The sequence below is a fragment of the Tachypleus tridentatus genome, chromosome 13 (assembly GCF_004210375.1).
Source record: "Tachypleus tridentatus isolate NWPU-2018 chromosome 13, ASM421037v1, whole genome shotgun sequence".
NCBI classification, from domain to species: Eukaryota; Metazoa; Arthropoda; class Merostomata; order Xiphosura; family Limulidae; genus Tachypleus; species Tachypleus tridentatus.
In genome coordinates, this window is record NC_134837.1 from 13,422,090 (window position 1) to 13,439,031 (window position 16,942).

Consider the following 16,942-nt stretch of genomic DNA (forward strand, 5'->3'; position numbering starts at 1 on the left):
AAGTATTTCAATGAATGTCTTGTTTTCCATGGGAACTGACTTTAATCTATTTTAGAATGTGTTCTGAGAGTGATTTTGTAACTTTTATTACAACGGAAATGTATACATGAGTAAACAACTTGAATGTACAAATATAAGACAAGAAAATGAGTCCACACAGTGGCATGTTTTCAGGCTTACAATACCAGAGACCAGGTTTCAGTACTGGTTGTGTGCAGAGCATCAATAGTGCATGTGTAGCTTTGAGGTTAATTAGAAACAAACAGGAAAATGAAAAAAATGTGGTACAAATGGAATAGTTAAAGTATGTTTAAATCATGTGAAGAGTGTTTATTCTTTATGGAAGGAAGGAGAGGTTTTATGTATAATGTTTCTTTTATAAGGAGTTCAGTGTCGTGTTACCACATTTGTTTTATTTTATCACTGAGCTATGTTTTTTGAAAAATGAATTGATTTATCATAAAATATAAATTTAAAATAAAAGTAAATTTGAATAAAGTTTTTAACAAAATGTCTGACTTTTCCCATTTTGCATGTGAAAAATGTATTTGGTAAGTATTAAACTAGTGTATTTGAAACAAGCTTTAGTTAGCTAACTGTATTGCATTTTGTGATTTAAGACTTACAAAGAACACATTGAGGGACAAAAACACAAGAAGAGGGAAGCTTCCTTAAAGGCAAGTAACGTTATACCTCACAGTACTCGAGGAGGTGCAATACTTAGGTGCGAGTTGTGTGATGTCACTTGTACGGGGTGTGACGCCTATGCAGCTCATATTCGTGGAGCCAAGCATCAAAAGGTACAGTGAAATTGTTGAAGTTACTGTCATTTATAATGCAAGAACAGTAAAAAATATATGAACTTTTAAAAAAGTAGCAATTTTTGTGTTATATCAAAACTCTAAACTTGATTAATTCAGCTGTGTTTTTACTCAGTATGTTTAAACATTTTACAGCAAATTACTTCAATTGTAAATGTATAATTTTCTTTGCTGTAAAGTTATAAGGTTGAGCTTTTGTTATTTTGTGGAGTGTGGGTTGGCTCTGTAGTAGAGAAATAATTTCAGAGTTGATGAGTTTTGAACCTGTGTGAATTCACAAAATATCCTCATGTGTGGGTGCATTAGAAGAGTGACAGTTACTAGTTCTGGTCACTAGTTCAAAATTAGGGACAGCAGCAGATATTTATAGATACAAGTTGAAATACTGAAATATATTGAGATAAAATTAAGTTTTAATTATTTTTAATTATCAAGTTCTCTCTTTTTGTTAATAAGATAATAGATTGTGGTGGTCATGTGTATGTATTATTGAAGTTGAAAATGTAATAAACTGGCTGATTTATTTTCAAGTGTCCATCATATTTTTATAACCACATAAATGGTTGTTTGGGAACATTGAAGTAATACTTTAACAGTGTACATTTTACTTCAGAAAGTGCCAAGGTAATCCTCTAGATTTAGTATGTAAAATTGATTTTTTTGTTCTCTGAACATTATCCTCAAGCTGTGTAATTTAAGGATTTTTTTTCCAGCAGTTCTTTGCTGTCATTTCTCAGGCTTATCCTCTAAACCTACAAAAATTAACAAGTGAAGTATTTTTCTCAGGTGGTTAAGCTTCACACAAGACTGGGCAAACCAATCCCATCCACAGAACCTGTCACAGTATCCACTACTGGTGGTGTTGTGGACACAAAAGCTGGAGGTAATAACACAGTTGAAATGGAAACAACATGTGAAGTCAGTAAAGCAGTAGCTTCTGAGAAAGTTACAGGACCTTCTAAGATGAGTTTTGCAGGTAAGGAATAGTAGAACATATCACTTAGAGTAGATTAGCTAAAGTGGAGTTTACAAGTGAAATATTAACCATTTACATACCAGTGGTATTAAACTTATCTCAGACTGTACATTAATAAAAATGACAGTGAACACTTCAAATATGAAATTTATTTTCATAGAATAGTTTAAAAGTTTTTTTTTATCATTTTCTAAGATACAATGAAATAAAAACTATTTAACATATGCTGTTACACAATACATCTCTGATTATTGAAGCAAACAACCATTTTTCATGCGTGTTTGTGTAGCAGTATTATCATATAGGCCTAATGTTGTTGTGTCCATTATGTTTAGGAAATATTTCATCTGTACAATGTTGCTGTATAGACCTAATCTAAAATTATGACACCAAGAGTTCTTGGATTCAGAAAGTAAACTCTCAAAGTAACTTATTCAACAAAATAAACCCAAAAGAAAATACATTAGGTTAAGCCAGTACCTTTTCTTTGGTATATAAACAATATATATTTCACGTTATTTCGAGGAAAGATTATAAGCATAACCTTGATGCAAAAAGTGAATCTTATAATTTACAATCTCTTTTTGGAAGGAAGGGAGATGAATGGCAAATAGACAGTAAGAGAGGAACTGATTCCAATGTTAAAGTAATTATTAAGTTTAGTAAATTGAAGGTATAAATGTGTATAAAGTTGAAGTTTAGTTTGTTTTTTTACACACTTAAAAATTGACAATTTGTATGTGTTGTGCTGGAAGTAAAGTTATCAGTTTCTACTATCTCTAACTGCAATAAGAAGGCAAAATTAGGGCTAGCAGTTTGAATTTGTAATAACTTTATCTAGAGTAAAGCCTAATAAAACATTATGTAAAAAGATTTGAAATCTAAGTATTTTAGTTATTATAACAGTAAATAGTTTGTGGTTACAAGTTACATAGAATCTCTCAAGACTAGATGTTTATATTTTATCCTTGTAAAAACACAAGATACCAAGCTGTAAAACTTTAAATTATGAAGCCAGTTGGTGAGATATAAGAATAAAATGTAGTTATCTCTTTACAACTTCCACTGGTGTTCAGAAAGTCACTGTGCACTTGTATATTTATTGTGATGTGGAACAGGTGTATCTAGGAATTTTTCAGTAAATCTCCGTTGCACCACATCTGTGTATATACCACCTTCTCGGAATACGTGTTCGACGAGCCATACACGCTCTTCAGTTGTTAAAACCATATTGGGATCAAAATCTGAAACATAATGGCATGATTACAAAACTGCACAGTGACTTTCCAAACACCCTGTGGTACTTAGAGTTTAAAGGATATAGTTGGTAAAGGATACAACAGAAATTTAGTTTTCAAATTCTTGTGTATCTAGTAAACTTGTAAATGTTTATTGCTGTTCAAAGAATGTGGTTTTTTTACTTGGTTGAAATTTACATGGAAGTTGTAGAAGGAAGGTTAAATTGAATTCAAAGTTTGTAATAACAGAACTGAAATATTCTGTTTTCACACAGAAAAAGTTGTGTGAAAATGTTATGAAAGTAATTTCTCTACAGAAGAAACAAACTTAACATCCAAATATTACACTCTCAAAATTCATGGTTGTCTTAAAATGTCTGATGTTGTATTGAGGCATTTTATTTCATGTTACATTATAACTGAAATTGTTAAAAGAATTTAAAAGCCAGTACGATCTGTTTGCAAAATTGATTTGGCTTGTTGAAGATTTATATAAGCTAAAATCATTCTACATCAGCAAAAAAAAGCAGTATTTGGGCCCATCTTGAATGAAAAACTACTGGACTTGAACTTAAAAATTGTTGTTTGTATTCATAGATAGAAAAACATCATATAGCTAAAATGTTGAATGAGGACTATAAATATTCCAGACTGTGTAACATTGTGTGTGTGTGTGTATCACAGAAGTGATCTGTGATGTATCACTAGTTGCACCACCATATCCCTTGCACTAACTTCCAATAAGAGGCCATTGTCATACAAGTATGAGAGAGACTGCTGTTTTTGATATGAAGGTAATATTTTATTTGATATTGAAGTAGTTATCAAGGTGACAGTCAGAAGATTCTCTAGAAGCTACCATAGTATTTGGGGGTGTCAATGATTTAAGACTTAAATAGGTTTAATTACAGTGATGTAGCTATTTCCTTTTTACGCTTGATGATAGTTTCAAAGTCCTGAATGTGAAATGTTTTTTTTTTTTTTATTTTAATAAGAATTGTTTGAAAGTTAATACAACATAGTCTTTTATATATATATTTATATGACAGTTTCAGATGGCAAAGCTGACACGTCTAAATTAGATGAAAAGACAGATATTCAATTAATTGGTAAGTTGAAGAGAACAGTTAACTGAATGTATTGTATTTTGGTTACAACAGAGTGCTTATATGTGGTTTAGACTAACGGACAAGTAGTAGTTAGGTAATTATTAAAGGTAATAAGTTTTCTTTTGTGTTTCTAAAAGATAAGAAAAAAAAATCAGTTGTCTTTTCTTTCTCTTTTAATTATTCAAGATGGTACAAAACTACTAATTAAAAGATATTTATATCATTTCATAAAAAACAGTACAAATGTTAGAATTGTAATAAAAATTGTGTATCTATAACTTAATGACCTTCACTGTTAATAGTCCCCTGCTGGGACAGTGGTAAGTCTTTGGACTTACTAAAATCAGGGGTTTGATTCCCCTTGGTGGACACAGCAGATAGTCTGATGTGGCTTTGCTATAAGAAAACATGCACAAACACGCTGCTGCTAAATTTAACAGAATTTGTAGAGGACATAAATTATTGTTAAAAGTCTTAATTTTAGATCTATAAAGTTTGTTTAAAAGCCATAAGACAACTCTATTAAAGTGTAAAGTGTAAATTAGGTTTTCACTGTTTTAGTATTATCAGAAGTAGGTTTGCCAGCTGTAATGGTAATAAAACAATTAACAGAATTAGTTTTCTTTGTAAAACAGCTGTTTTTTGTAGCCGTCAGTTAGTTCTTGGGTGGTTGGCAGTGGTTGTTACTTGGTCTTTCTTAACTGCTGTAAGTCTATTAACAATTGTAGAAAACTTAGTAAAACAATAATAATACTCTAAAAAAATTTGTTATAGATTTTGGCTTTTACAATAAACATGTCTAAATTAATATTTTAGTAATATTTCCAGTTTCACAATGAATTAAGTATATAAATTGTAATCCTTGATAGTTAACTTATCTTGTCATTGTTTTCTAATTGAATCTGTAAAGATCTTCTGGCACTACATGTATAGAGTGTTGGAAGTTATTCCATCTTCTGGCACTACATGTATAGAGTGTCGGAAGTTATTCCATCTTCTGGCACTACATGTATAGAGTGTTGGAAGTTATTCCATCTTCAGGCACTACATGTATAGAGTGTTGGAAGTTATTCCATCTTCAGGCACTACATGTATAGAGTGTCGGAAGTTATTTCCATCTTCAGGCACTACATGTATAGAGTGTCGGAAGTTATTCCATCTTCAGGTACTACATGTATAGAGTGTTGGAAGTTATTCCATCTTCAGGCACTACATGTATAGAGTGTTGGAACTTATTCCATCTTCTGGCACTACATGTATAGAGTGTTGGAAGTTATTCCATCTTCAAGTACTACATGTATAGAGTGTTGGAAGCTATTCCATCTTCAGGCACTACATGTATAGAGAGTTGGAAGCTATTCCATCTTCAGGCACTACATGTATAGAGAGTTGGAAGTTATTCCATCTTCTGGCACTACATGTATAGAGTGTTGGAAGTTATTCTCTTACAACTTGTTGCTGATTGACTAGCTTTTAGTTTGAATGCTTCTGATGTGTTAAGTTTTAAATGATTAAACCTAATTTTAAAAAGAATGTTTGTATTGTTTTTTATATGTGACAGGTAAGCTTTATTATTCAGCGGCTGCTGAACCTGGATTGGTTAAAATTCTGGTTGAAAAGCACTTCCCTTATAATATTTTCCAGCTTAATCTTCTAAATTACAGTATTTCTGCATCTGTAACAATAACAGTTTTTAATAAGTGTTGTTAAATACTAAACTGTATAAAAATACTTACAAATGCAGTATTTCAATGTAAATCACACTATAGGTGACTAACAACTGAAATTTGGTAGTGGGAAAAATTGCAAACAAGATCAAAACAGTGTTGCTAAGCTACAATGTGTATTTGTATTTGGAGATAATGAACTCTGCAGTTAGAAGATAGCATTTTTATCATAATTCTTGGTGTTTTCACTGAAAGGATACATGCCAGAACAGTAGTCTTGTTCTTAATATCAGTATAAACTTGTTAATAACCAATGCTAAAAAGTTACAGATCATGGAAAACGCATACAATTGAAACTGTCAAAGCTAGCTAATAGAAGAATAATTTTTCTTAAGGCTTTGCGACATCTCTATTTGTTGAAAATAATAAGTCGTAGAGCCAATATGTATGTCAAAGCTGTTAATTGGACAAACATCTGCTTTGTCTCGGAAATTTAAGTTTTTAAGAATGATTTATTTTCTAAAGCCATTATGACCATGTATTTAATGCCACTTAATGGAAAAATAGACAAATAACTGGAAGACATTAGCTTTAGTGAGTGTGTACAGTTTTATGATTTTTGTAATGTTTTTAAAACAAAATCAAACTAATTACAGTATATATTTTTAATAAAAATACTGAGTTTTAAATTGAATATATTAATGCCAGCCATCTGGTACTTGAGGTAATATAGCAAAGAATGCTTCAACAAGCCAGTGTTTTGTAAATTTTTATCAAATCCAGATAGAATGATGAATGTATCTATTTAGCATAAAAAGTGGTTCACAGTAGTATATATTTTTTAATTTTATGTGTTATTACAAAGTTCAAAGTATTCACTTTTTTAAAACCTTTTAGCAAGATGAGAATAAAGAGTGGTGCTTTAGTATAAGAGTGGGTGTGATAATGTTGTGCTGTTTGGCATTAGTTTAAACCTTTAGTATTCTGTTTCCTAGGTCAAGAATATATTGAAGAGATAAAGAATGATGAAGGTAAGGTTGTAACATTCCAGTGTAAGTTGTGTGAGTGTCGTTTCAATGACCCCAATGCCAAAGAAATTCACATGAAAGGAAGACGACATCGTTTGCGTTACAAGGTAAAATATTTTTTAACTATAAAAGAATACGTTAGTTTTACCATTTCTGAAAGTTTTCTGCAAATAACATTGAAACTTTGCAAGAGGTTTTCACAATAACATTGTAACACAGGATTTTCTACAATAGCACCTTGTTATTTTCATCTCTCATACAAATGTTATCAAAAATAAAAAGTATTGTTGTCAAGATTTGAAGGTTCCTTACAGTACTGTATATAACTACTGTATTCAAGACATGAAGGTCTCTTGGTACTGTATATCACTATTGTTGTCAAGACATGAAGTTCTCTTGGTACTGTATATCACTATTGTTGTCAAGACTTGAAGGTCCCTTACAGGACTGTATATTGGTACTGTTGTAAAGACATGAAGTTCTCTTGGTACTGTATCAGTACTGTTGGCAAGACATGAAGGTCTCTTGGTACTGTATATCAGTACTGTTGTCAAGACATGAAGGTCTCTTGGTACTGTATATCAGTTCTGTTGTCAAGACATGGTCTCTTGGTACTGTATATCAGTTCTGTTGTCAAGACATGGTCTCTTGGTACTGTATATCAGTTCTGTTGTCAAGACATGGTCTCTTGGTACTGTATCAGTACTGTTGTCAAGACATGAAGGTCTCTTGGTACTGTATATCAGTACTGTTGTCAAGACATGAAGGTCTCTTGGTACTGTATATCAGTACTGTTGTCAAGACATGAAGGTCTCTTGGTACTGTATATCAGTTCTGTTGTCAAGACATGAAGGTCTCTTGGTACTGTATATCAGTTCTGTTGTCAAGACATGAAGGTCTCTTGGTACTGTATATCAGTTCTGTTGTCAAGACATGAAGGTCTCTTGGTACTGTATATCAGTTCTGTTGTCAAGACATGAAGGTCTCTTGGTACTGTATATCAGTTCTGTTGTCAAGGCATGAAAGTCTCTTGGTACTGTATATCAGTTCTGTTGTCAAGACATGGTCTCTTGGTACTGTATCAGTACTGTTGTCAAGACACGAAGGTCTCTTGGTACTGTATATCAGTTCTGTTGTCAAGACAGGAAGGTCTCTTGGTACTGTATATCAGTTCTGTTGTCAAGACAGGAAGGTCTCTTGGTACTGTATATCAGTTCTGTTGTCAAGACACGAAGGTCTCTTGGTACTGTATATCAGTTCTGTTGTCAAGACACGAAGGTCTCTTGGTACTGTATATCAGTTCTGTTGTCAAGACATGAAGGTCTCTTGGTACTGTATATCAGTTCTGTTGTCAAGGCATGAAGGTCTCTTGGTACTGTATATCAGTTCTGTTGTCAAGACATGGTCTCTTGGTACTGTATCAGTACTGTTGTCAAGACAAAGGTCTTTTGGTACTGTATCAATTCTGTTGTCAAGACACGAAGGTCTCTTGGTACTGTATATCAATTCTGTTGTCAAGACACGAAGGTCTCTTGGTATCGTATATCAATTCTGTTGTCAAGACACGAAGGTCTCTTGGTACTGTATATCAATTCTGTTGTCAAGACATGGTCTCTTGGTACTGCATATCACTACTGATGTCAAGATTTGTAGTTCCTTCACAGAACTGTGTATCAGTACTGTTGTCAAGCCTTAAAGGGTTCATAACAACAGTTTATATGTATATATATATTGTCTTAAGTTTCTTACAGGATACCTTATTAGTAATATCATGAAGAACTAGAGAGCTCTTTACAATACTGTGTATCAGCATATTTCTTTATGATGTTTATCATTACTGTCTTCAAGACATCTTTATGCTACTGTTTGAAACAATTCATAATGGTTGATATTTAAATATTTAAAGAGACCAAATCTTCAAAGTATTGATTCGAGATGTTCACTTGTGTCTGTAATGTTAACGTTTTAAATATTTCTGGAGTATTATAACTTCAGTGTTTTTTTATAACTTAAAAGGATTCTTTTTTTCTTGTACTCTTGTAGAGATATCTTTAAGAATCTTTACTGAATGTTTCTGATGGTATTTTGGTAGTGAAAACAATTCATTAAAGGTTTTCATGTAAAAAATAACAAACGTGATTTTTCTATTTTTATCCCAGAGAAAAGTTGATCCTGATCTGGTTGTTGATTTTAAACAAAATCCTCGGCAAAAGAAGGTTCACGAAGAGAAACTGATACGACAGCAAATCAGAGAAGAACTATTTAGGCGTTACGAAGAAGATCGCTGGCGAGGAGAAATGAGGTTAGTTTTTACATACATATAAAAATGTTAAATTCTTAAAAACTAATTGAAACTATTATTAATAACAAAGAAAGTGCATCAGGAAGAACAGTGTAAGGTTATAGTGATAATGGTTAATTGCAATACTTTTTTTAAACATTCCTTTAAGAGGTATATCCATCTGGCATATATTACTTAATGTTTTCTGGTATATTTGGCTTGAGGAATTGGTATTTTAATGTTAAGTAATACATTGATTATTTTACAAGAAAAAAATTAACTTTTATAATAAACAATTTTAAGGAACTGATCTGCAAGCTGCATTTATTTTTTACTTTGTAAAAATGTAAGTGAAAATATTCTTTGTAAGTGATTACAAGTTTGAAAGATTTCAGTAATTATGTGAAGCATCAGGTTACAGACACCAACATTTAAGATTTGATGTATCAGTAATAATAAACTTGTGTGAAATTTGAATTTACAGATTTAAAGGTGGTCAGTAATAAGACATTTTCACAAGTGTAAAAAATTAAAAAAATGTTGATTTTTGTAAAACATTGATTTAAAAAATATAACTTTTACTAATAAAGCCTGACTTGAAAATAGCTGGAGCTAATGATGGCTGTCTACAAGAGAATGTAATCTATCGATGTTTTTGTCCAGCAAATAAAGTAATAATTTGTTTCTTTTCATGGGCTTTGGACTTTCTTTGTGTGAACAAAGAATCCTAGTGTGAAAATTAGAACACTTAGAAACCATCTTCAATACTGGGAGTTTTTATAGTTTATTCTGACATTCTTTTCTTACCTAATAATACTTAAGTTAGTCATATATCATTGAAAGTTACATAGATCTTCTATACCAAGATAACAGGTAATTTTAGGCTTAGTTAGTAGGTTAGCAACAACAAGCTGATTTGATAACACTGATGTTCTTTGTTGAATACATTAATAAGTTTACTATATTTAAATAACACACAAATTAAATATGATATAATTCAATGAAAAGCTAAATTAAATAAAACATAATCTAAATCAGTAATACATATTAGAAAAAAATCATGATAAAATGGCTGAGAAACTAATGGTGACACCATTTTGAAAGGTGTGGTCACTGATATATCTTGTGCAGTTTTACTGTAGTTTTTGTTATTTTTAGCCAGTGATTGCTTTAATCAGTAAATATGTTGATGAGTGTCAAAGAAGTGTCTATATATGAAGGTTTCTGATAAGTATCTAAAACACTTTTCAATAACTATTTTGAAACCGTTTTATGAAAATAATACAGGAATTTCACAATGTAAAAAATATACAAAATCAAATTGTATGAGTTTTTTTTTTTCAAGCTCATGCTGGATAGTACTCAGAAAGTTATTGTATGTCTTATGTACTTGAGTATTTGCACTGTGGGAAAGAAAAGATTGAAGTATCATTAATATCCCTCAGAGGACTAAGCTGACATTATTTTAATATGGAAGAATTGATTAATATGCCAATAAAACATAATTGCTAAAATTTCACAGACTGATGGAAGAGGAAGAAAGGCTTAGACGAAAGTTTGAAGAAGAATTGAAATGTTTTGACTGGCAGAGACGATTACACTTGGATATTGAATCATCTCTTCCTCCACCACCTCTTCTGCCAAGATCACTTGTGAGTGGATTTCCTCTTTCCTCTATGATCTCTATAGTGGCGAGTTTATGCCTTTTTCTGTAGATAGAGTATTGATAGGCTTGGTGTACCCTTTTGAATAACTATTGGAGTTACGGTTTCTAGTAACATCAGTAATTACATTATTCAATAGTTTTTAATAATTACTTACTTATTATTCTTATATAAATTTTTAGCCTGCTCCTAAACGTTCAGTCACTTCAGTCGACAAACATGTTATGGCTAAGCATGCAAGCATATACCCGAAGGAAGAAGAGCTGAGTGCAGTGCAGAAGACAGTTACAACCACAGAGAAGGCATTGAAGATGGTCTCAGACTTTCTGAGTGACAGGTACAAAAATAACCATTTCCTGTTGTTATGAATTTAAAAGAACCATTTTTGTGAAAGTAGTGAAGATTATTTGGTCCAAAGAGGAATGTGTTCAGATCGGAATTTGCAATGTATAAAAGTGTTATCTGTGTTTTCATAATACAACCTTTCTTTTCTTTTGTATAGGGTGGTTATTTAGTTATAAGCAGCCACTTTTGAAACAAGTTTGTTTTTTTCTGTGATTAGCTTCAGTTTATGACTATTGTGTGGAAGGTTTGTTTGTTTTGGAATTTCGCACAAAGCTACTCGAGGGCTATCTGTGGTAGCCGTCCATAATTTAGCAGTGTAAGACTAGAGGGAAGGGAGCTAGTCATCACCACCCACTGCCAACTCTTTGGACTACTCTTTTACCAACGAATAGTGGGATTGACCGTCACATTATAACGCCCCCACGGCTGGGAGGGCGAGCATGTTTGGCTCGATGCGGATGCAAACCCACAACCCTCAGATTACGAGTCGCACGCCTTAACGTGCTTGGCCATGCCGGACCATGTGTGGAAGGAAAGACACTTTCAGTTTACTATGTATGGTGTTAAAATTTTATTATGTTGTTAAAGTTTTTTTTCGCATATTTGTCCTGCATGCAAAGGTTTGAGTAAAGGCATTAAACTAAATTGATGAAAAAGTTTTGTTTTGTAGACATTTTAATAAATAGTGTGTTTTAAAAAGATGTAAAGTGAAAGCATTAACATGGAAGAAATAGTTTATATGCTAGGGTTCAAAGTTCATCATAGTAGTAGATATGCATCTCGATACACAAGTTTTACCAACAGTTTGTTTCAAAGTTTGACAGTAATTTATTATCTATGTTACTAACATTGTCGTAGTTAAGTACTACACATATTAGTGATTTTTTTACATTCTGAGGTTTGATCAACTAAACGACAAGTAGCAAGAGAAGTAAAATAATATTTTACTATTTTATGTAAATAGTAGTTAATATTTTATGTTACTTTGCATGTAATGTTTTTGATGAGAGAAATGAAAACTCAATATTCATCTTCCTTTATTTAATAATTAATTTTAGCAAAAATACTTTATTATAAATTTGATTTCTTTCCTTACAAAAGACCTACGTTTACCGAAAGCTTGTTAAATTTCATGAATATTTATAAATCTGTCGTATCAGACGATGTATTGATACGATCATGTCATAGTTCCACGGTACGATAGTTATATCCTGTTGCTGTTTTGCCACACCTTTAATACATACTGAATTGCTTTTGAACTAATACAAAATACCAGTTGGTAAGTATCTTGTGTAATATTGTGGATTTTAATGTGACTTTGAAATAAACTGCAAACTGACATGTACTTTACATTGCAACTTCACAATTAAGTTACATATGTGCATGGTAATAATTGTTTGTATGTAAGAACTTGTTATGAAGTGTAATAGACTCTGTTCTGTAAAGAATATCAAATGTTAGGATAAGTCAATCTTTTTTTTTTCTTTAGTGATGGACATAAACAAGATGTCAGCTCTCAGTTACCAAACGAAACCACAGAAGAGAGGTATGACATTTAAATAAATTACTTTTTCCTCTCTCAGAAGAGTAATTGGAATAAAACAAAGTTCTTCGAGCTCATCTCAGTGCTTTTGTTTGATGAAAAACTTCTCATATGACAAACATATTTCGAGTATTGTGATTTGTACTGCAGTTCTAAACAAATAACAACAAAAGTTTGTTTCTTTGATATATTTTTTGTTATTAAAGTAAATATATTTTTCAAAAAGTATGTCAACCTTTTATCTTGTTTTTTTTAACAAACCAAGCTAGTTTCATGTGCTTACATTTTTCTTTAACATTTGATATATAGTTTCTTCTAATGTTGTAAACACTGTATTTACACGTCTTTTGGCTGGCTAAGCTTTTACTAAAATTTTACGGATATTCTATAAGAATGTTTTTATTTTTGAATGAATACTTTGTCAAAATGTATCTTAAAACCTACAAAAATACACAAAGGTGGTAAATGATGGAACCACCACTTCTGAGTTAATGTTATATTTCTTATTACAGCAAAGATGAAAAGGAAGAACTCCAGCCATCTCGAGTACTAAAGGGAGTTATGAGAATTGGAGTACTGGCTAAAGGTCTTATCTTGACTGGAGACTTGAATGTGCAGTTAGTGGTTATGTGTACTGAAAAACCTACTAGGACTCTTCTAGAGCAAGTGGCAGACAACTTACCCAAACAGCTTAAGGTAACTGTTAAAATATTTTGACACTTTTTGTATACATTTTTTGAATTTTTTGTTTCATAAAGTCATTGTAGTTAAACATGTTTTGTTTTTTCTTATTGTATTTAATATTGGGCCTAAATTAACTTCAGAAGTGGAGAGCAACCTGTGAATACATCTGTGTTACAGTCCTTCATTATGGATATTTTTATTTCTTTTCCTGATGATTTGATGATCAACTGAAACACTGTTGTGAAATTATAGTACATGTTTTAGTTGGTGGTTTTCTCATATTTTTCCCAAAACCATGTGTTTTAACTATGTATGTTCTTACAAGTTAACTATGTTTATCTTTAATATAAATAATATAATAGATGCAATTTTAAGGTAATTTCAGATGTGATTACAATTGTATGAAGGATATCTTGAAATTATTTCTTATTAGTTCATATAATTAATCAATTAATTAATAATTTATGTTATTATTCTTCCCTTCATTGTATTAATTTTATTGTTTTGTGATGTGTACTAGAGTCTGTAGTTTGTGAAATCTAATGTTATCACATTAGATATGTGGTGATTTTTTGATATGGAATGCTGTAGTGATTTGCTTGTCTAGATTTATTCTTTTCCTTCAAAGAATCATCAGTAGGTTGAGTGACATGTTCTACTTGATAAAGAGCACTTGAAAATTCTTCAAACTTTTTGTTTAAAACAAACTGCAGTGTTAAGGTTAAGATCTCAACGCGTTGCCACCACATCCTCTCGACTTTCAAGGTAAATAATTTAGGCCCAGAACTGAAGAAGAAGAAGGAAAGTTCTGATTTCCAACTAAATGTTATTACTAGATAAATTGTTAATCAGGTTGGACAGGATGATTGTTCAACAGTTCTCAGCATTTTTGAGAATTTTTCTGGCATCAGATAACCACACACAATGAAAAATATGCTCTCTCATGTAATAAATGTTTACTCACTTGCTACTTTAAATTGTTTTTATGTTGTGTCATCATAGAACCTGCAAAACTAACAAATATGATGTAGTTAGATTGGAATTTTGTGATTTGTTGCAGTTACATGTTAGAATGTGTGAAAGTCTTAAATTTCATGGAGCCCTGTAAAGACTCTCACAAAACAACTGGATGGAAGCCTGGCTGAGCACTGTTGTAACACATTCAACCCGTTTATGTGAAGTCAGATTAGATATGATTGTTATGACACAATGTCTATTCATATGAAACGAGATGTTTGAAATTCAGTTGTCTAAAAATAAAAACATCTTGTATGTGTGTGAGTTTTTTTTAAATAATTGCAACTATTTAAAACCATGATTTACTCTTTTGCAGTGGGCTTGGTGTAATGTGCATGAGTTCATCTACACATTTGCACACTTTAAATATTTGCACTGTAACATTTGATACAGCATGTGTATCTTCACAAAATTTGGTAAACTTTAGTAGAGAGTAAAAGTGCTTTGTATGTAAATTTCGAATTGTTTACAGAAATGTTTTTCTGAAGATTTATTTGTGAAAATAGTCTGTTTCTTTACTAATCTGAGTATAAAGTGATCTCATATCATGGTTAAAGAGACTCTTCTTCGTCCTCAAAATTTCAAATATTTGTGTAATCTCAAAAACCTCCAAAATACAATTTAAATGTTTGCTTTTAGTAAGACTTTATATTTCATTTTACTATACACTACCTTGTAACCATCATCATCATAATAATAATAATAAAGGAAACATAAATTATTCTTTTTTTGAGTTGGAATGACTACTTTTTGTAACACAGAAATACAAATGTTTAGTCTAAGAATCTTAAATATCATAACACTATTTATCATTTTATTTTATTACGTTGACCTTCCAGTCATGTCTAGCAAACATTACATAACTTGTATTGACTTGGTGCACATGTACTCAGGTTATGTATCCAGTAATATAAAACTGACCTTTAGTCTTCTATGTCTTGGCTGCTTATTAGACTAGTATTTTGTAATATATACAGTCACATTTCCATTATTATATATTATATATATGTATATAGGTTATTACTATTTAGAAATAAATTATTAAACTTGTTTTTCTTAAAAGGTTGAAAAATCAAGAATTAAAGCAATTATCTTTTTTTACTATGACCTTTGAACTCAGTTTCTACTGGACATGGGTTGCTAAGCCTTTTAAAATTTTGCACGTGGAGGAGGTCAAACTTTTTTTTTGTTTCCGTTTCATGTATAAAAATGAATAATGGAAAGAGGAGAATGGGGGGCCACCATTCGCGTTTCAGTAAATAATCTATATCTCAGCAAAGTAAAAAGATATTTGGTTTTATTTTATGTTTATTTTGATAATATTAGTAATTTGAGTTCGTAATTTGTACAAACTTACAAACTTATTATTTCGATATCACAAACCAGTGCTGCATTCAGCATGCCACATGACTCAGTAAAATCAATATTTAGTTGTATTATTTTAATATTTATGTTTAGATTAAAAAACATTAACCCCTGTATAATATTAAACTATTATCTACAATTTGATTCCAAACTTATTGACAAATTTGTAAAATTGTTCAATAAATTTTGAAAGCAAGTCAACAAGTGCAAATGACATTACCTGTGACCTGTTGCAAGAGGGTTAAATTTACAATTCCATGCTGTTAAGCTTGCAGAAGTCCATCTTGTGGTTTACATTTATGATGCATAGAAAGTTAGCTGTATTAATAGTGCCAGAAGTTATTTGTTACAGAAACATATATTAGTTGCAACAGATTTAACATTTATTATGACTAAGGAGTAGATAAGATTGAATTAACATTTAGAATTGCCCATTTCATGATTGTTTGTTGTTTTAAACATATATATAATTTATATGTTAAAGAGAATTTTGTTAACCAATTAGGTTGTAGCTCCAGAAGACAGCTATGAAGTCAAACTGTGTGTTGAGGAAGCTGCCATCACTGTTTTGGCTGAACAAAATGTTACTGTCACTGTGACCCTGACATCACCTGTCATGAGAAAAAGTGGTGACGAAGCAAGTGCTGGTAGGACAACAGTAACCCTCTGCTGGGTTACCGATAGGCTGAAATAATTAATTATATCATAATATTATATGCATATTTAAATGAGTAAGCCAACAGGATTCTTACAACTACTAGATGGTCAAAACTGATTACCTGTAGCTACGGTAGTGTGTGTAAATGAGTTGGATATTCTGAGCAGCTCATTATGGTCATTAAACTTGTTTAGTTTAGATTAAGGATGAAGTAGGATGTATATTTTAATATATTTGTTGTAGAATAAAAGATGTAGAATTTTTGGACTTGTGATATGCCAATAAGATTTATACTAAGCCTGATTTTTGTTGATGGAAATATTTTTTGCAATTATAAAACTTTTTTTAAAATTGAAAGTTAATTTATGTTGTTATTTGGGAGCCGAATTTATTTCTACCTCTTACTCAGCATGTGTAGTTACAGAACACTGAATGTTTTGTTAAGTGGAATTGAAACACACAGGATAATACTTTACATAACACAGATTTGTAAATAAATGTCTGTATTGCAATCAAATATTAAATAAATTTGTTACCATAGCATAG

The 16,942-nt window shown here is 31.3% G+C and overlaps 1 protein-coding gene across 2 annotated transcripts in view; it reads left to right on the top strand.

The window, feature by feature from the left end:
- Positions 1–16,942, top strand: part of LOC143237002 (zinc finger RNA-binding protein-like) — a 62,956-nt gene that overhangs the window by 18,606 nt on the left and 27,408 nt on the right. For both annotated transcript variants that reach the window (XM_076475792.1, XM_076475793.1), the window contains 10 exons: positions 621–800; positions 1,608–1,797; positions 4,085–4,144; positions 6,807–6,946; positions 8,999–9,141; positions 10,643–10,772; positions 10,967–11,121; positions 12,619–12,675; positions 13,185–13,368; positions 16,244–16,385. In XM_076475792.1, the coding sequence (XP_076331907.1) occupies positions 621–800; positions 1,608–1,797; positions 4,085–4,144; positions 6,807–6,946; positions 8,999–9,141; positions 10,643–10,772; positions 10,967–11,121; positions 12,619–12,675; positions 13,185–13,368; positions 16,244–16,385 (1,381 nt within the window). The remainder of the gene's footprint in view (positions 1–620; positions 801–1,607; positions 1,798–4,084; positions 4,145–6,806; positions 6,947–8,998; positions 9,142–10,642; positions 10,773–10,966; positions 11,122–12,618; positions 12,676–13,184; positions 13,369–16,243; positions 16,386–16,942) is intronic.